Consider the following 21255-nt stretch of genomic DNA (forward strand, 5'->3'; position numbering starts at 1 on the left):
CACTTATCCCCCCTGCGGATAGGGGATAAGTTATATACCACTGCAGATTTCCTTTAAGTAGGCAACCCTGAAGCTCCTATTTGATTTCAATGGAAGCTGGGAAACAAAATAACAGCATGGAAAAATGTGACATGTCCATTTTTTTGCAGTTGGATGCAATAGGAACAGGGTTTTGTAAGGTGACCCCAAAAACCCCATGGATAAGCTGTGTAACATGCCCCAATGGTAGCCGTGATACAGACCATACACTTATTGATTGTTAGAGAATTAGCAAGAGAGCAGTCAGCAAAAATGAAATCTAAAGTAAATCCAGTCTACAAGTTCTCAATAACTTTCATGATAGGAAATATAGAATATACTAGCAACATGCAATAAAAGAGTCACAAGAGGCTCATCTCTGAATATTTAAAAAACATTGACAATATTACTTAGACTTTGTATACTCTAATGCAAACATGACTATATCGGCTCTTCATTACTACCACGTGCCATGTGATTTACACCAGGAGGCTTATATTAACACTCCTCTGCTCTTCATTAACCAAGAGTGTTTGTTTTGGGAAATAAACTTGAAAAACCAAGACGCAAGAGAACCTTCTGCCTACTACAAGAAAGAAGATTTGTAAATCCATCCTTCATACTTTGATCTACCATCAAACAACAAGGCAATATACTAAATACTGTGTATTTATAGGAAAACGAATACAGTCAATGATTAATTAGCACTGTATATATGAAATTAGTCTTGAAAAAAATGTCTTTAATAAAGTGCCTAAAACCTTAGGAGTTCTCGAAATGATAAAACACACTTGTTAGCTTATTAGCAATAAACCACTTCATTGAATTAGTAGAAAACACACCGACTAATTACTATCCCCAAGCATGCCTTGAGCAGAGTGTCTGCTGTGTTGTAGCCATTAGAAGGAGACGGTATTTGGAAATTGAAGTCTTGATGTGTTTTTTGCAAAGAAAAAGTTTTGAATAAAAATAGTCTTTTTTATATGGATTTTTACCTCTAGGTCCGTGCAAAATTCTCAGCAATTTTTTCAGAAGATCAATAGTAGCATTGCTTCCCACTGTCCCTTATTTCTATCAACAAGCCTCTTATTAACCCAAATGTGGCTCCTTGCTGCATAATCTGTACATTGTAAAATTACCAGTAAATAAGTTGTCTGCCGTTGCGCAACACCTAGGAAATGAAATTCCTTTAAAGGGAACCCGTTACTTGTTCCATGCAGCCGGAACCATGGGCAGCATGAAGTACAATGCAATGACTATGACTGAGGATACCTTCACATGTGCCTATTTTGCTGCAAATTATCTGCAGAAGATTTTTGCTTCCCCTAAAGTCAATGGGCAGGATAATCTGCTGCACAAAATCTGCAGCAAAATACGCATCGAGTTCACACGAGTGGATTTTTGCGTGGATTTTCCGCAGCTGTTCTGCTACTTTTTATTTTCTGCTGATTATTTTATCATTAACTTACCAGCAAAAAATAAGCAGGCGAAAAAAAAGCTGTAGAAAATAAGCAGCTGAAAATCTGCAGCAAAATCTGCTCATGTGAACAAGTCCTTAGGGTACGTTCACACAGGCGTATTTTCTGCTGCAGCAAAATCTGCAGAATTAAATCTTCAGCAAAAATATGCACGTATGAAGTCACATGAGGGCGGAGTCATGACATCACAATACTCCGGCCCTGTGGTTGCCACCCGGCTGTTTGTGAGCTGGCACCGCAGCGTGCAGCTTAAACAGGTGGGTGGCGAACACAAGATTGCGGGGTCCCCAGCGGCGGGACCCCCGCGGTGAGACATCTTATCCCCTATCCTTTGGATAGGGGATAAGATGTCTCAGGGCAGTAGTACCCTTTTAATACAAAAACCATGGAATGGGATTGAGACTTTATCCTGAAAGTTTTAGAAGATTAAATGGACTTTAGGAGTCACTGTCACAATATGGTGGCACTTTATAGCGGCACCTCTGATTGTAGGGAAAATGCTGATGACAGACAAAGCATTCCCGACATTCTAATGCAAAAGTTCTGCAGAAAAGTAGGTGATCTTGTACAGTTGCCTAGTGCATAATCTCCCTTTTTTCTTTACTCTAGTAGCACTTTTTAAATTTGTGTGGCATGCTAACAGGATTTCCCACTTTTGGGGTATATTCACATGTACTGTATACACTTTGGATTTTATGTTGCAGATTTTATGTTGTGTTCAGCTACCAATGTTGATTTACACAGCATAAAATCTGCAACACAAAACCTACAATTTTTTCAGTACATATAAACATGCCCCTAGGGCTCATTCACACAAGCAGATTTTATCTCAAACTCACAGCGGGTTTCCCGCTGCAAATTTGTAGGGGTCGGGCTCTCTACAGCTAATTTTCAGTGGCAGAATCTTACCTGTGGAAAATCCGCCAAAGACCCCATTGACTTTAAAGGGTAAACACAAACCAGATGGATTACTTGCAGAAAAAATCTGCAGCATATCTTAACAAAAATCTGCACAGACTTTGGTAAGGATTGATATAACAATTGTGTGTTGGGTGTGGATTTTAATAGGGGAAAAAAAGGTAATGTATGCTGTTGAGAAAGGGGCCAGGAACCCAGGAAACATGTCCAGCTATGTGAAATATCTGTTGGTACAACAGAGACATTAAAATACCGCCACTGCCGTGCGCTATACCACTACATTGGGGCTGGCGTCTCCAGCAACTGGAAGAAACCCTCTGCTGTTCACAGATGGAACCCAGAAACATGCTACAGCACTACTACTCCTGCCAGTGATGGAAGATGCATGCCTGGGATTCTTGTCAGCTACTCCAGAGCACTTACAATTTGCAGGAGGTTGGGTAGGTGATGTATTTCCACCACACTGTTCTTACAACCTTTTGCTGCATATAATAAGAGTTTTGCGAGATGATACTACTGTCTAGTGTTGCTCGCGAATATTCGCAATTCGAATATTATTCGCGAATATCGCATATTCGCGAATTCGCGAATTTCGCGAATATAGCGCTATATATTCGTAATTACGAATTTTCATTTTTTTTTTTTTTTTTTTTTTTTTTCTTCACAGTACACATCACAGTGATCACCCCTCTCTGCTTCCAGCTTGTGTGGTGTAAAGAAGGCTCTAATACTACTGTGTGAGACTGGCGTGCGCAAATTCGCATATGCGAAAATTAGTGTATGCTAATTTTCGCATATGCGAATTTGCGAGTATGCGAATTTCCTATATGCTAATTTTCACATATGTTAATTTTCGCATACGCGAAATTTTGCATATGCGAAAATAAAACGAGAATATAACGAATATGCGAATATTCGCGAATATATGACGAATATTCGTCCATATATTCGCGAATATTCGCGAATTCGAATATGGCCTATGCCGCTCAACACTACTACTGTCATCCATTGTATCCACTATACTGTACAGTAACATGATCAACCTGCACAGAACACTATAGCATTCTAACATAGCATGATCCTCCGCAACCTGTACCAGCAATACTACTAGACTCTTTTTGCCTCTTGTCCACATACTAAAGTTGCTTTTACTGACAAACCAAACAACTGAATATATACTGAGGGGCTTTTAACAAAACTGAACTTGCTTTTAGTTCAATTTAGACGGAAAAAAGTTGCGGAGAAAGTGGCAGCCGTGCACCAAGTTTATCAATTGGTGCACAGACTTTGATGAATACCTGCTGAACTGCTCTGGTTAAATGTCGCAGAGCATGCGACAATTGTATTAAAAGTCGCACGGACCTTAATACAAGGACTCATTTTCTTTAATATGAACCATGTATGAGCGATATTAGATGTTATTTACCGTTTATTATTGCATATACCCTTCCTTACTCCTGTGCCCATGTATTCCAGAACAGGATCTACTTTTTATTGGTTTTACTAATTTCATGTGTCCTTGTTTAAAATTTAAAGGGGTTATCCAGAAATTTTTTTTTTTTTACATATCAACTGGCTCAAGAAAGTTAAACAGATTTGTAAATTATGCAATAAATGAAGAAGTAGTAAAGGGAGGCACATACCAAAAACATGTGTGTACAAAGTAAGGGTGGAAGTAGCGTGTACAAACAACAATAGGAGTCCACGTGTCAAAGGTAAAAAAACAAAGCAGTCCAACCAATATAATAAATTGTAGTCTAGTGGTGGTGCCAGGATCCAAGAAATAGGAACAAATGTGCAATAATCAAGAGAAAAGATCCAGCAACTCACCGACAAGATGACCGAACAAATGGAGGCACAGCGAGGAAGCAGGTGGCTCTGAGCCTCCCGTTTCATCCACCTGTCCACCTGCTTCCTCGCTGTGCCTCCATTTGTTCGGTCATCTTGTCGGTGAGTTGCTGGATCTTTTCTCTTGATTATTGCAGATTTGTAAATTACTTCTATTAAAACATCTTAATCCTTTCAGTACTTTTGAGCTTCTGAAGTTAAGGTTGTTCTTTTCTGTCTAAGTGTTCTCTGATGACAAGTGTCTCGGGAAACGCCCAGTTTAGAAGTAAATCCCCATAGCAAACCTCTTCTAAACTGGGCGTTTCCCGAGACGCGTGTCATCAAAGAGCACTTAGACAGAAAAGAACAACCTTAACTTCAGAAGCTCATAAGTACTGAAAGGATTAAGACTTTTTAATAGAAGTAATTTACAAATCTGTTTAACTTTCTTGAGCCAGTTGATTATATATATATATATATATATATATATATATATATATATATATATAAAGTTTTTTCCTGGAATACCCCTTTAACAGGTATTAAAACAAAGATATCTGAGTTTTCATTGGCTCTGCGATCAAACACTATAGTATATTTTTATATATCATTTTCTCTGATTTTACATGAACTGTATATTTATTTAATACATTCATTTTTACCACTCCTATATATGTACATATTTAGGTTTTTAATATTTTCTAATGAGCCTTGTGTCTTTGTCTACTAAATCCAGGACATTAATTGACATGCTGCAGATCTTAAAATATAAAAAAATAATAATTATAAAAAAAATATTCTACGGTGACTAGATGAAACTTTACAAAATCACATCAAATATGCCGGTGCTATAGTCCGCTGCAGATTTGCCATTCAGCTTTCCACAGAGCAAATTTGTCTAGTTCACCTTTACCATAACTTTTCAGAGGTATCTTACATGGGCCTATATTTAAAGTGCTACTGTTTTTTGACAAAAGTAATCAGTTGTATAAGTTCTGTATACTCTTCTAGTCTTCTCCGCACAGATCAGTTGTGTTTGCTGGTCAACAACGTTTAAAGGGGTTATCCAGGAAAAAACGTTTTTTATATATATCAACTGGCTCCAGAAAGTTAAACAGATTTGTAAATTACTTCTATCAAAAAATCTTAATCCTTTCAGTACTTATGAGCTTCTGAAGTTGAGTTGTTCTTTTCTGTCTAAGTGCTCTCTAATGACACGTGTCTCGGGAACCGCCCAGTTTAGAAGAAAATCCCCATAGCAAACCTCTTCTAAACTGGGCAGTTCCCGAGACACGTGTCATCAGAGAGCACTTAGACCGAAAAGAACACCTCAACTTCAGAAGCTCATAAGTACTGAAAGGATTAAGATTTTTTAATAGAAGTAATTTACAAATCTGTTTAACTTTCTGGAGCCAGTTGATATATAAAAAAAAAGTGTTTTCCTGGATAACCTCTTTAACCTAAAACCATAGTGTCCTATGTACAAACAAAAGCAAAGCTGCTAGAAACCCTCGGTGCTGTGGTGTGTGATCAGGATCGTGGACTTTTTTAGCGCAATGCAAGCAGTAAATTAAGTTCACTTCATAAATCTGGTATGAATGGCCAACTATTCAAATTACTTTCTGGCAATATGACTTTTCTAAATGTCACCACTGAATATCATAAGGGAACCTACATCTCATCTCCTTCAAGTTGCCTTCAGGGACTGCACAAAATAGATAAAAGAAGTACTTGTAATATTTTATGTTTCAGCATTTTTAAAACATATTTGGCCAACCTTTGATGAATTAAGAGAAAAAAAAGTTCAATGGACTATGAATTCAGAATGTAATTTCATTTGTGATAAAGGAATACATGATGTCTCGATGGAAGAAACATTCTTTGTGCCATAAAATTCATTTCATCATGTTTCATCTCATATACTAATGACAATCTATATATCTATACGCCTATTTTTGCTTGTTTGAAATAACCCATCTAACATTTTAAGATAATAATGTAAATATGTTTTAGTCAATACCGAAGTAAAAAAAATACTGCAATAGTACAGTATGTATAACGGTCATGACGGTATGCCAACTTATGAAGTAGTTTCTTTTATCACTAAACCTAGTTTATTACTTCTCTAACTTTACAGTAGTTATTCTTACCCACTATGGGGGACATTTATCATTGTTTGCTTTGATAATCAAGTTCTGTAGGCATTTTTATTCTTATTTTTTGCTTTAGTTTTGCTTATGTGCTACATATTTATCATGCTATCACAGGGGGTTGATAAATTTGGAGGACATAAGCAAAACAAAAAAGTAGCAGCTGAGACTTGCTCACGTACGGGAGTTTTGTACTCCACGTCAGACCTGGAGCAGACTTGCGACTTTTTGTAAGGGTTTTGCGACTTTTTTTTGCTTATGTTCGACTTTCGCACATCATAAATACGTGATCACTGCAAAGTAAAAACTGAAATTTGCTTAGGTCCGTTTGTAACTTTTTGCTTACAAAAGTCGCACAAAAAAGTGCTTAGGTACATGTGTGACTTTTTGTGTGCCCGGAGTAAGCAAAAAAAAAAAAAAAAAAAAAAACTCTAAATACCTTGATAAATATCCCCCTGTGTGTTTATATGAACTCATATAGTCAATGATTTTGTAGCTGAGCTGTTACTCCTTGACACTGACACAGCAATGTTTGACTGAAGCCATGCGGAAAGTTACTGTGCTCTGTTCTATTGGCAATACTGTGTATAGCTATGGAGATGGGATGTGATGTTTTTATCTGCCGCACCTATTAGTAAATAGCCAAACATTCATATATTTCCTATGTAGAATAGTCCAATGTCAAGCCATACCTCCCCCCCCCCAAAAAAAAGGCACCTTAGGCTCTCATTTGTGGCCACTGTAGTTACCATTTTGAGCACTATTCAGTTTATTTAATACTTTGCACATCTAGATGATATATATTACTGATGGCCACCTACTTGTTTGTCCTGTTGGAGGATGGAAGGGTTGCACTTTTACTATAACACTTATTGTGTTCAGAGTGACCATCTTGCTCATATACAAAAAAGCTGAATAATGTCTTCTAAATAAATCTATGGAAAAGTTTTGAGGCTGGATAAACACAGTAAGAAGTAAAAATGAGTTGACTTGAATGATTTATCATTTAAATATTATTACTGCCCCAGAAGATTACAAAATCCCATTAGTTTGCGCCACACAGAAACATATACAAATCATTTCACTGTTAAGGACACTTAACTTTACACTTCATTTCCTCATTCATTGACTTTATTTTCCAACTTATTAGACTGCCTAAAATGCTTTATTTTTCTTAAAGTGGCTCAGTTATTCAAATATGCTATCCTCGATAAATATAACATGCCATATTGTGAGGTCCACTAAACCTGTAAGTAAAATGGCACAAATATAAGATGATGGTTAAATAGTAGCTAATTAAGAAGAATACAGGGGGTCCATTCTTGTAAGCCTTACATAAGTATGACTGTAGTGCTCCACCCAACTGCTCCTCGTAGTGATGGCACCAAAAAATATGCACCATGTACATCAGTTACCTTACTATTGGCAGAAGACAGCCAAATGGTCATTAAGTTTTTTATTTTTTTATTTAGTGCAGAAGGCACATTTGCTATGACACTTTAGCTCTAGGACCTCCTATTTCTCCTGATCATCTCTGAGATGTTTCTACACGTTGATTGGAGTGACCTGTGGTAAATTCAGAGGAATGGACAGAATTTAAAAAGACACAGACCGGTCTATATAAGGTCTCACAGCTGACATTGTATATGCATGGCATAGAGCAAAAACAAAGCCATGAGGGAAAAAGCACTACCTGTAAAGATCAGACAGGACTTGACATGGATCTGGAGAAGGGTGCAAAAGAAATTCTGCTGCGCTGAAAGTTCCAAGAGCACAGAGGATTCCATTTATTTAAAAAAAGTTTGTAACAACTAGGACACGTCCTTAAGTTGTCTGCCCCACCAAACTTTGGGAGTCAGAAGGGCCTTTGGTAAGAAATATGGCCAACCAACCCAATGGTCATTCACACACCACTGCTGTCCCACCCCCGTCCCATAGACATGAATGTAGGGGTGTGGCATGATGTCATGAAAAAGGCCTCCCGAAGCTGGCATTCGGAACATAAATTTTCAGAACACTGCGGTGCCGGCCCGGAGATTGGGGGGGTCCCAGCAGCCGGACCCCTGCGTTCAGACATCTTATCCTCTATCCTTAGGATAGGGGATAACATGTGTAGGGGCAAAGTATCCCTTCAAAAGGGGTTCTCTGGGATTATAACATAGGTCCATCCCTAAAACAAAAAGTTATTCTCTATGGGACAGGGTATAACTAGCTGATCACTTGGCATCTGACTGCTGGGACCCTCATTCATCAGGAGAACAGAGGTGAATTGTACCCCAGAATAAACCGAGTGCACCAAGTATGTGTGGCGAGCACTCCATTCATTTTTAGAGGGGCTTCCAAATATTACCAAGCACTGGGATCAGCCCCCAATATCAGAATACAGCAAGTGCTGTGTCTCCTGCTTTGTTCAGCAGACACAGCTCCATACTTTTGACAGTGCCTGGAATGACTGCTCAATCTCATTCACTTTAATTAAGTTACCTTGCTGGGGCTCACTCAGTTTGAAAATTTGAATTGTTTACTAATATTTCATCAATGTTTATATATGTCTCATTGCTTGCAGAGTGCTGCCTTATCACTTATATGCTTACTTTGTATTGCAGCCACAGTGGTAAGGCCCTACGCTTTTGCTGTCTGCCATCAGTATATGCCAGAATAATGTTAAAAAGGTATTCAAAGATATGCTGTGGCGTACATACCTGTAATGCAGTCTACTCGTGGCCACTCTAAAGCCATCATTATCTCTCCAAATGTCTGTTAAACCACTGCATTATAATGTCCTTGCCACAGAAGTCTCTTCATGTTAAAACCTTACTGGATTTAACAAAAATATGATTTATGATCTATATTAAATGTTAAAAATATTGCTGTAATATAAGCAACAAAAAAATTAATTTGGTCTCCTTTTGCCGAAAAATAAAATCAATGCAAGGAAACCATTGTACCAACATAGAAAAACTAGAAAAAAGACTTCTCAGATTGGAAGTCTCCTAAACTGAGCCAGGGTGTTAAAGCTTGAAGACAAAGCCCTGACTGGTGAATGTAATTTCCGAACATGTGACTTTTAAGACTATGTTACTTGGAAGGTTATTTAGTACTAAAGATGGTTGCTTTTGGCCTCAGCTACACAGACACATTTTAGCTTTTAGTTTTCTACATATATTTTCTATTGCTCAGCTGGGATTGTGCCTGCAATTACGGATGTTGGCTTACTGTTCCAACTACAAATGCGTAGCCGAGAATTTTTCCTCCCACCTGCATACATTTCCTTTCCGTGAATAAAATGTAAAATTTGGGGGGTTTCAATATTTCTGCAATTAAGCAATAATATATATACTCCAATAATATTCCATAATTCCTGTTCGTATATTTTTAGTTAATAAAAACATGTAAAAATGCATATATAAAATGGCGTTACTAGATTGACCTCGATAACTTCCTTTAGTCATCTCAGATACCTGAATTTCCACACTTAAATACAACTTTGTACACTTTATTTTAAATGTGTTAAAAATTGTTCATATAATTATATGGTGGTCGGAGATTTGATTTCCTTACACAGCTACAAATCACCTGACTATACTCTAGCCACCACTAGGGAATGCTTAATAGTTTTCGCATACTATTTATACATTGAATGCAATGATATAACAGTATGCCCTAAGTTTCTAATCTACCTCTAGTGGTGGCTGCAGGTACTTAGAATGTTTCAAATCTATGAGAAGAAAACATAAAAATACTAGGTATTGATGGTTTACTTACATTGCTTATATGCTATCAAACAGAAAACCAATCTACTTAGCAGATATGTCAGAAGAGCAAATACAAGCCATTATCATTGACCAATAAGAAGAGAGCCCTTCCATTCTGTATACAGTACTTGTTTTACTATCAGCAACATATCCAAATAAGCAATTAAAATTAAACTTCCCATTTCTTGTAAGTAATTGAATAAACAAAGCTGCACTTACCTATCATGTGGTTTGCAACATGGACCTGGATATCCCATTCATTGTAGAATACCATCTGGCACTTGATGCATTGATAGGTTTTTTTCTACAACATTATTAAAAAAAATGCATTATTGTATATACATAGATACATTTGAAAAACACAAATAAAAAAAAGATGAAGTTAAAAGGAGAACTCCAGAATATAAAAATTGTCCCCCATACTGCCGGCAGTAAAAAAATAAAGATGTACATACCTTCCTTTGCTCCCCCGGGGCCTCCGGTCACCGGCTCTGGTCTCCGCCACGATCCTCTTCCTGGTTGTCGGTGGTCGGCGAGTCATACTGCATTCAGCCAATCACCGGCCGCAGTGAATTCCTGGCTTGGTCGGCGATAGGCTGAGTGGCAGTGTGACGTTTTCAGCCCCGGCAGCAGGTGCAGGTGTAGTGAAGAATTTTGTGTCTTGAAGCATTCTCACACTGCTGCTCAGCCTATCGCTGGCCGAGTCGGGACTTCGCTGCGGCCGGTGATTGGCTGAGTGCAGTACAACTTGCCGACCACCAGCAACCAGGAAGAGGATCACGGCGGAGACCGGAGCCAGTTATCGGAGGCCCCGGGGGAGCGAAGGAAGGTATGTACATCTTTATTTTTTTTTCTGCCAGCAGTATTGGGGACAATTTTTATATTCTGGAGTTCTCCTTTAAAGGGGTTCTCCGCTGCTCTGCGTTTGGAACAAACTGGAGTCGGGAGCTCGTGACGTCATAGCCCAGCCCCCTCATGACGTCACACCCGCCCCCTCAATGCAAGTCTATGGATGTCAGGCCCCTCCCATAGACTTGCATTGATGGGGCGGGGCATGATGTCATGAGGGGGCGGGGCTATGACGTCCCAAGCTCCCAGCACCAGCATTCGGAACAGTTTGATCCAAACGCTGAGCAGAAGAGTACCCCTTTAAGCTTATCAAGATGCATGTTTTTTTTCCTTTTGTACTATTCCTCAGTCTGTTCCCACCATACTCCGTTCAAAAGGTTTAGTACTCCATCCTGTCTTTTAACACCAAAAACCCCCAAAAGGATTCTTATAAGATTCATATTGCAAAAATGTAGGAATACATTCCTTGTACTTTTGGCCCTCTCCTATTTTCGGCACCAAGGCAAAAAAGGAATATCAATCTATTATTTTGAATGCGGACATATTTAAACCTATTACCCAAATATTTATTGAAAATATGACAATAGAAAAAATCACAGCACACAAAAAGGTGTCTTTAGTGCAAAAAAAAGTGCTATTTATTCCATCTTTAGCAAGATATAAAAAAAAGTGCAACATTTCGGTAGTCTCGCACCACCATGATGCCTGAAGATGCTGGTGTGAGATTACCGAAACGTTGCACTTTTTTTAATATCTTGCTAAAGATGGAATAAATAGCACTATTTTGCACTAAAGACACCTTTTTGTGTGCTGCGTTTTTTTCTATTGTATTGAAGCTGGAGTACCTAACCAAGCCTCCTATGACTGCGTGCACCAATATACTCTTCATTAGCCCTGGTTGGATGTGCTGCTTCTTTGGAATTCTATTGAAAATATGACAGCTATAAGGGTACTTATTATAGCACATCATGTTTTTACAGTGGGTTTAAATTAAGCTTTAGGGACTCTCCCATGTAGGGATCGTGGGGGCTCGGCTGTCAGAATGATATTTGGGCTCCCACTGTAAATACAAGGAGTTCCTTCACTCTGGGAATTTAACCCTTTACATGTCACTGTCAAATCATGACCTCCTGCATGTGGAGTGCCTGGACGTAGCTTACCTCCACTGGACCCAGCAATCCCCAGCTCCTGCCATATTCAGCCATGGTTTCCATGGCAGCTGGAGGTCTTGCAAAGGCCCCCAGGCTTGCCAAGGGTGTTTGTGTACCCAGCCCTGCATCACATCTGGGTTCATTGCCTGTTAATGTTATGCTGAAAGGCTTAACACATTGCACTAGGGGACTAGTCAGCCATTGAGGGGTTAAGGGGACAGGCCATGGGAACAGCTAAGTTGCCCATACAATCTTCTATTATGACCTATTGGCAGATGTGGTACTGGGAGTATGATGCCTCTTTACTGGGTGCTGGGAATTCTCTGTAAAACTGTCTGGCAGTGACTCTGGAGAAAAATGTGTAATTTGCATAAAAGGTGAGCCCCAAATACAAATTATACTTACAATGATAATTGTTTTTATTTTTTTATTTCAAAGTAGAGATTTTATTTTTAAAATCTTTCTCCAATATAAAATGTGACAAATATAACAAATGCTGGGCAATATTTATTAATGGTAGTTTCCAATAAAATGGAATGATGGCCTATCCTCAGGTTAGCCATCTATAGCTGATCAGTGGGGTGCCAACACCCGGTACGCATGCCAATCAGATGGAAATGCAGTGTACAGGGTTAGAAGCCCTGGCTAACACAGAATGAGCCAAAGCTAATACATGTGGACCTTAGTGTTTTAAGACTGATTGATAAATCTGTGCACAGGAAGAGTGTTACAATTGCCCATAACAACCAATCAGATCACTTCTTTCATTTTTTCAAGAGGCCTGTGAAAAATTAAAGAAGCAATTTGATTGGTTGATATGGGCAACTGCACCACTCTACCTCCACACAGGTTTTGATGTCCCCCAATGTTTTTAGACAACTTTCAGCATTTTATCTTTCGGTATGTTCCTAACTGCATTTGAGGTCTAATCGCATATTGGCCCTCATTTACTGACAAGATTCCTACTTGTTTTTGTCGGGTTTTGCGCCTAAATACTGTTGCATGGACCATCTGACAGAATGGCCCTAATTTACTATTGCAAACCTGACATGTTTTGTCAGGTTATGCGCCAGTGAAAACCCAAGTAAGGCTGGGTTCACATCACGTTTTTCCCAATATGGGACCGCATTCGGCTGGGGGGAGCTAAAACCAGGCGATCCAGTATCCCTTCCGTATGCCGCCCGTATGTAATGTATTTCATTGAGTCGACTGGAGTGAACCGGTTGGCTCATTTTTGCCCGTATGCGGTTTTCTACCAGACCTAAAACTGTGGTTGACTACGGTTCTAGGTCCAGTAGAAAACCGCATACGGGCAAAAATGAGCCGACCGGTTCACTCTGGTCGGCTCATTGAAATACATTACATACGGGCGGCATACGGCAGGGATACTGGATCGCCCGGGCAGGATACAGCAGGGATACAGGAGCACCCGGATTTAGCTCCCCCCAGCCGTATGCAGTCCCGTATTGGGAAAAACGTGATGTGAACCAAGCCTAACACTCCATTTTACTAAGAAAACCCCAAAAAAGGGTGTGGCCATCAGGGAAAGGGGGCATGGTCACCAAAAAAGGGTGTGGCCCCAACATTTTCACAAAAACCCAACATATTTACTAAGGTTTCCACAGAAAATGTGGTGGATTTGAGCTGAGGAAATCAGATCAGAGCATGTGTAAAAAAGCAAAGTGTAGGGAAAGTGGAAAATGTAAGGAAATCTTAGTAAATACCGTGGAAAAAAAATTGTAGGGAATTAAAACCCACAAAGAAACCTACACTCCACTCCAGAAAAAAAACAACAGAATCCGAAACACTCAGAGTGAAAAAAATAAAAATAAAAAAAATGGGCATGGTTTTTGAGAAAAGAGGCGTGTTCCCTACATTTCATCCAAAATCACTCGTCTTTTCTGAAAACCACTCTGAAAATCATGTGCATTTTCTGGGAAGAAAACCATACTCTTTAAAGCATGTGTAAATGTTCTGAAAGCGGAGTAAATTAGTAAATACCATGGAAAAAAATGTAGGAACAACAAAAAACACAACAAAACCTACACTCCACTCTTAGTAAATCAGGTCTTACTTATGGGAAGAATAGCAGAAAATGTAGATGTGACTTCAGCCTTAAAGGGGTATTCCAGTTACTATTATTAATCTTTCATTAGTCCCCTCCTTACCAGATTAGAATTTATAAAATTTATATCCATACAACATTTGGGGTCCTTTCACCATTTCTATTATGGTGAAATTTCCTGAAAACATCGATCTGCTCCCCTGTTGTTGCATTTCCATCTCAGCTGCTGTCCCTCATTCAGCAGCCCTCACCTTTGGAGATGGGCCTCAGGGGCCTGGCTTGCCAACATCTCTCCTGCCTAGCAACGCCCCAGAGCAACCAACAAACCTGTCCAGCACATAGCGCTTCGCACATTGCCTGCTGCCTTCTATACTTTCGATACTGTGCCCCAGGTACTGCCATTTCCAATTTATTTACATGTATATATATATATATATATATATATATATATATATTATTTTTTTTTTTTTTTTTTTTTTCAACAGTGAAATGAGAATAGAAGGGAAGAGCATCACAGCTTCTGCATTTCTTCGTACTGTCATGGGGCTCAGAATGCCTATGAACGGAACAAAGAAATGCAGTAGCTGTGATGCTCTTCCATTCTATTCTCATTTCGCTGTTGCTTTATATTGAATCGACCATCCCTCTGTAGGAATAAGTCATGGCAGTGTAAGTACCTGCACAGCACGGGTGTGTGGTAAGACTCACTGTAAGTATAAAACCCAACCAGGTTGCTGTCATTTGATGCAAAACTACAATACCCATCATGCCCATTTGCTGTCCGGGCATGCTGGGAGTTGTAGTTTTGTAACAGCTAGAAGCATGCACCACCTCTCTTCCCTCCCCTGCTCTATCTTCAGCCCCTTCCCCTCCTCCCAGGCTGCTTTCTCTTCTCTGACCTCCGAACTAAGGAGGAGGAGAGAAGGACAGATAGAGAGGCTGCAAAGGGTCGTCTGTGAGAAGACCTGCAGGACACTGACATGTGAACCCAAAGAGCATTTGTGCAATAAAAAAGTAAGTGTGTCTGTCTGTAAGATATATATATATATATGTATACTGTGCGTGTAATATATATATATATATATATTCTGTGCGTGTAATATATATATATATATATATATATACTGTGCGTGTAATATATATATATATATTCTGTGCGTGTAATATATATATATATTCTGTGCGTGTAATATATATATATATTCTGTGCGTGTAATATATATATATATATATATATATATACTGTGTGTTAATTTTATATATATATATATATATATATATATATATATACTGTGTGTGTCTAATATATATATATATATATACACACACACACTGTGTCTGTCATATATATATATATATATATATATATTTATATCACGTATATGTGTTATAATGGCACGTTCAGACAGGTTGATTACATTGCAAGATAGCAGTGTTTTCCGCTGCAAGTTTGAATCAGGACAGGCCCTCAGAGGCAGATTTTTGGCATTGAAGTCAATGGGGTCTGTGGAGGAGATTCCACTGCCTCAGAGAGCCTGCCCCGATTCAAACTTGCAAAAAACACACTGCTATCTAGCAATGTTATCTGCCCATCTGAACGTGCCCTAATAGTTCATAAGGGGTTAGGGGGCATTTCTCATTTGTGCTATGGGGCGCCCCTGTGATTTCTATTTACACCCCTGACAAATAAGCTGTGTAAGACTATATTCACACGTCCGCATGGAAAATCTCCATGTGGGCGCCAGGCATAACATGCCGGCATTAGTACCACACGGGAATGCACCATAGTCTCATAGACAGCTATGCATTCCATGTGGAGTCTGCAGAAAAAAAATGAACAGGTTCAATTTTTCTGCAGACACAGAAAATGGAATTTCCATACCAGAAACATCTGGCATGGAATTCCCACCGTGTGCACAGCGCAGCAGAATCCTATTGAATTCAGCGGGACTCCGGCTGCTCCGTAATTTCCAAGAGAATTCCAATGCGGAAATGCTGGACATGTGACCATGGCCTTAGTGAGTGTGTATAAGTGATCTGTATGTGTGTGAGACATCTTTTTGTGTGTAGCATGTCTTATCACTATTCTGCTGTTTAATCATGTCTTATCCTCCAGTCACATCCAGAGCTGAATGAAAGAGCCCAAAGGAGGGTGAGGGGTCCTCCAATATTCTACTACAAACTCCTGGGCCGAAGCCCGGAGTCACTAAACTCCCCTCTTAGAATATGCCCTCTTAAAAATTTACTTTTATTAATTCTATTAAAATAATGAAAAATGATCCCCGATTGTGATGTTAAAACAGTGTCCACAACAGTGCAGTAATGCAGATGCTCAAGTGCAAACGGTAAGGAAATGAATGGTGCTGCAGTACACCAAGAAAGAGCACTGTTGTGGTGAGCAATTTAAAACATAGACTGTACGGCCACCCTCGACATGTTTCGTTGTAACATAATCCTCTTGACAACGCTGTTGTTACAGCGAAACATGTGGAGGGTGGCCGTACAGTAAAAATAATATCCCCCCTTCTCTTTCTTCTTCTCTTTTTTTCTTTGTTTTATATTTAAAAAAATATTTTTTTTTTTATTTGTTTCATTTTATTTAAAAAATTTTTTTTGCCTTATTATCTTTTATCATTTATTATTGAATTCCAACCACCTGCCTGTGTGGACCCCCAGATAATAGGGTGATATGCTCAAGATAATTCAAGTGCTGCTGAAATAGCAGGCACACACTCAGAAATCTGTAGAGGGGGTTATGAGGTTACCCTAGGGGACTGAATTTCTCGCTCCCCCACTGATGCTCGGTTGTCCTGCATCTGTCGGGTGCAGGTAAGCAAGGGTCCTACAGAAAAGAGGGTTTATGTATAAAAAATAGGACAATAAGGTGGCTGCCACCACCTATATAGCTCACCCTTGTGGTTGGATGTATCTGTATAATCTAAGCGATACTTGTTTTCTTGTTTTTATTTTTTTTGGTATACATTTTTTTGAAAAAAATTCTCATTTTTTAATTTTTTTTTCATTTTTCTCAATTATTAGTATTATCCTTTATGTTTATTTATGTATTTCTTACCTTTTACTCAGCTATAAAATAGTTTCACACACATTGTTTTTTTTCTATTTTGATTACCGTATTTATCGGGGTATACCACACACCGGCCTATAACACGCACCCTCATTTTACCAAGGATATTTGGGTAAAAAAAGTTTTTTACCCAAATATCCATGGTAAAATGAGGGTGCGTGTGTGCGCGTGTATACCCCGATACATCCCCAGGAAAGGCAGGGGGAGAGAGGCCGTCGCTGCCCGCTTCTCTCCCCTTGTCTTTCCTGGGGTCTAGAGCGCTGCTGCCGGCCCTTCTCTCCCCCTGGTTACCGGCGCCGCTGCCCGTTCTGTCCCCCTGACTATCGGTGCCTCCGGCGTGCGTCCCCTGCGCCGTTCAGCGCATAGCAACAACGCCGGGGACGCACGCCGGAGGCCTGGAGCAGCACGGACCCGACTCAGGTAATTATGCCACCGGGGATGGGGGGAGGCAACGGGGCAGCGGCGCCGGCAATGGGTGCCGCTGCCCCTTCTCTCCCCCTGGCTGTCGGCGCCGCTTCTCTCCCCCTGGCTATCGGCGCTGGCAATGGGGCGCCGGCACCGATAGTCAGGGGGACAGAACGGGCAGCGGCGCCGATAGCTAGGGGGAGAGAAGGGCCGACAGCAGCGCTCTAGACCCCAGGAAAGGCAGGGGGAGAGAAGCGGGCAGCGACTGCCTCTCTCCCCCTGCCTTTCCTGGGGGTGTATCGGCGTATAACACGCACACAGACTTTAGGCTAAAAAATTTTGCCTAAAAAGTGCGTGTTATACGCCGATAAATACGGTAATTGAATATCACTTAGTTTCTTCCTTTAAAACATTTTTTGTTTCCTAATACATTCTGTTCCCTTAATCGGGACCTTGATCTATACACTATGGGGGAGATTTGTCAAAGCCTGTCCAGAGGAAAAGTTGCTGGGTTGCCCATAGCAACCAACCAGATCGCTTCTTTCATTTTTCACAGGCCTCTTAAAAAATGAAAGAAGCGAGCTGATTGGTTGCTATGGGCAACTCAGCAACTTTTCCTCTGGACAGGTTTTGATAAATCTCCCCCTATGTAACTGATTTAGACATTTGGATCCCTTTGTCATGTGTCCATCTATGTATGTTGATCCACTGAGTCTCAGCTTCCGCTGACAGCTTAGGCTGCTTTCACACCGTGAAATAGTTCCATTTAGGAACTTCCGCCAGAAGTTCCGTCACTATATCGGCAAAACCCGGCCGTTACAAAACCCCTGACGGCCGTGAATAAATTGCATTGCAGCCTATGGGGTTTTGTAACTGCCCGTTTGCACCCGCATATGCCCGTAATTCATTACAGGCATTATATAGTGACAGGACATCGTGGCGGAAAAATTACTGCATATTATAAGAATGTCTAATCTGTAATTTGATGCCTTTTGGAGATTTTTCCATCTTTCCTTGGCTTCTTTATGCACATTTTTACCTGGGTGCCCAAACTTTTGATCCCCACTGTATACCTATATACTTTATACTATAGATTAGATATGTATATATACTACATATATGTGCTATATTTTATTGCCTGTTTTAGGGCTAATATATCGGGCAGAAGGGTAATAAACCCATTTAGTAAATTACCATGTTATTAGTATTGTGAAAGGACCTGGCAGTACAACAGGTTTCTAGCAGGTAAAAGCAGGATGGGAATGGTTGCCTACATATGGCAGTTAGGAGCAAGTGAGTGCAGAGCAGCAGCAAAGAATGCTGGGACCTGTAGTTTAACGACAGCCTGCAGGGAAGGGAACAAGTAGGAGGGCAGAAAGGCACATCAGAGCCATGTACAGGAAATAAAAAGGTCACAATAGAATAACAGAAGCAAGGTTAATGTCCTATGCTGATCTGAGGATAAAAAAAAAAAAAAATGTATTCACTGAATAACCCCTTTAATTTTACAACTCACAGATATAGGCCCTCATTTACTATTGCAAACCCGACATGTTTTGTCGGGTTGTGCACCGGTTTCGGGCGCATTGTGCCTGGAATTCTGTCTGCGCCTGAAATTGCACCTGAATTAAAAAAAAACCAACTAACTCTCCATTTTGCTAAGAAAACTCAAAAAAGGGGCATGGCCGTTGAAGAAAGGGGGCGTGTTACCGACATTTTCACAAAATCCCAACATATTTACTAAGGTTTCCACAGAAAATGTCAGTGCATGTGTAAAAAAAGCAAAATGTAGGGAAAGTGGAAAATGTAGGGAAACCTTAGTAAATACAGTGGAAAATAAATTGTAGGGAATTAAAACCCACAAAGAAACCTACACAACACTCTTAGTAAACGAGGGCCATAGTGTTTAGAACGATTAACTAGGATCATTTCCAGAGCTAATTTTGCATTACTATATTGTTTTTCTTGCGAATACTCAGTATGCAAATGCTAACATTTCTAAAGCTTGTGATGTTGATATTCAGCAGACTAAAAATTTTAACCATGAGGGCTTGAAACTGTCTTGATTAGACCAATCAATAGTTTTATAAATCAATTAGATTTTAATTATTATTACCAACTTGAACATGCTTGGCTTAACTGTGCACAATTTAGACATCAAGTCACTTTCAGTTCTTCCATATTTGCGAAAAAGTAAAATGATCAGTTTGTATTCCATGCAAACATTAAAGGGGTACTCTGGTGAATACCTTTTTTCTTTTAAATCAACTGGTGGCAGAAAGTTAAACATATTTGTAAATTACTTCTATTAAAAAATCGTAATCCTTCCTGTACTTATTAGCTGCTGAATACTACAGAGGAAAATATTTTCTTTTTGGAATGCTCTCTGATGACATCACAAGCACAGTTCTCAATGCTGACCTTATTATAATAATAATAATAACGCTTTATTTATTGTTGTCCTTAGTGGGATTTGAACACAATCCCCACACCGCAAGGCAGCAGTGCTAACCACTGAGCCATCATGCTGCCCTTAGCATACTTCTGCTATGCATCTTCTATGCATGGTTGCTAAAATGGACAGAGATGTCAGCAGAGAGCACTGTCCTTGTGATGTCATCAGTGTTCCAAAAAGAAAGGAATTTCCTCTGTAGCATTCAGCAGCTAATAAGTACTGGAAGGATTAAGATTTTTTAATAGAAGTAATTTACAAATATGTTTAACTTTCTGCCACCAGTTGATTTAAAAGAAAAAAGGTTTTCACCAGAGTACCCCTTTAAAGGAAAACTATTTTTTTCAAATCAACTGGTGCCAGAAAGTTTAACAGATTTGTAAATTACTTCTATTTTAAAATGTTAATCCTTCCAGAACTTATCAACTACTATATGCTCCACAGGAAGTTGTATACTACAGAGGAAGTTCTTTTCTTTTTTAATTTCTTTTCTGTCTGACCACAGTGCTCTCTGCTGACACCTCTGTCCATGTCAGGAACTGCCCAAAGCAGGAGCAAATCCCCATAGCAAACCTCTCCTGCTCCTGAAAGTTCCTGGCATGGACAGAGGTGTCAGTAGAGAGCAATGTGGTCAGACAAAAAAAAATTCCAAAAGAAAAGAGCTTTCTCTGTAGTATACAGCAGCTGATAAGTACTGGAAGGATTAAGATTTTTAAATAGAAGTAATTTACAAATCTGTTTAACTTTCTGGCACCAGCTGATTAAAAATAAATAAATAAATGTTTTCCACCGAAGTACCCCTTTAATTTAACCCCTTTAATTTAATCCCTTAAAGGGGTACTCCGCCCCTAGACATCTTATCCCCTATCCAAAGGATACCGGATAAGATGTCAGATCGCCGCGGTCCCGCTGCTGGGGACCCCCGGGATTGCCGCTGCGGCACCGCGCTATCATTACTGCACAGAGCGAGTTCGCTCTGCACGTAATGACGGGCAGTACAGGGGCCGGAGCATCGTTACATCACGGCCCCGGCCCTCGTGAGGTCACGGCCCGCCTCCCTCAATACGAGTCTATGGGAGGGGGCGTGGTGGTCATCACGCCC

General features: G+C 39.8%; 1 protein-coding gene across 5 annotated transcripts in view; it reads right to left on the reverse strand.

The window, feature by feature from the left end:
- Nucleotides 1-21255, reverse strand: part of ZNF521 (zinc finger protein 521) — a 405801-nt gene that overhangs the window by 205817 nt on the left and 178729 nt on the right. For 4 of the 5 annotated variants that reach the window (XM_056521752.1, XM_056521753.1, XM_056521754.1 and 1 more), the window contains one exon: nucleotides 10366-10450. In XM_056521752.1, the coding sequence (XP_056377727.1) occupies nucleotides 10366-10450 (85 nt within the window). Of the gene's footprint in view, nucleotides 1-7212; nucleotides 7346-10365; nucleotides 10451-21255 lie in introns of all 5 variants that reach the window. The other variant, XR_008844205.1, reaches the window with a different exon arrangement.

This window comes from Hyla sarda, chromosome 5 (genome assembly GCF_029499605.1).
Source record: "Hyla sarda isolate aHylSar1 chromosome 5, aHylSar1.hap1, whole genome shotgun sequence".
Lineage (NCBI taxonomy): Eukaryota > Metazoa > Chordata > Amphibia > Anura > Hylidae > Hyla > Hyla sarda.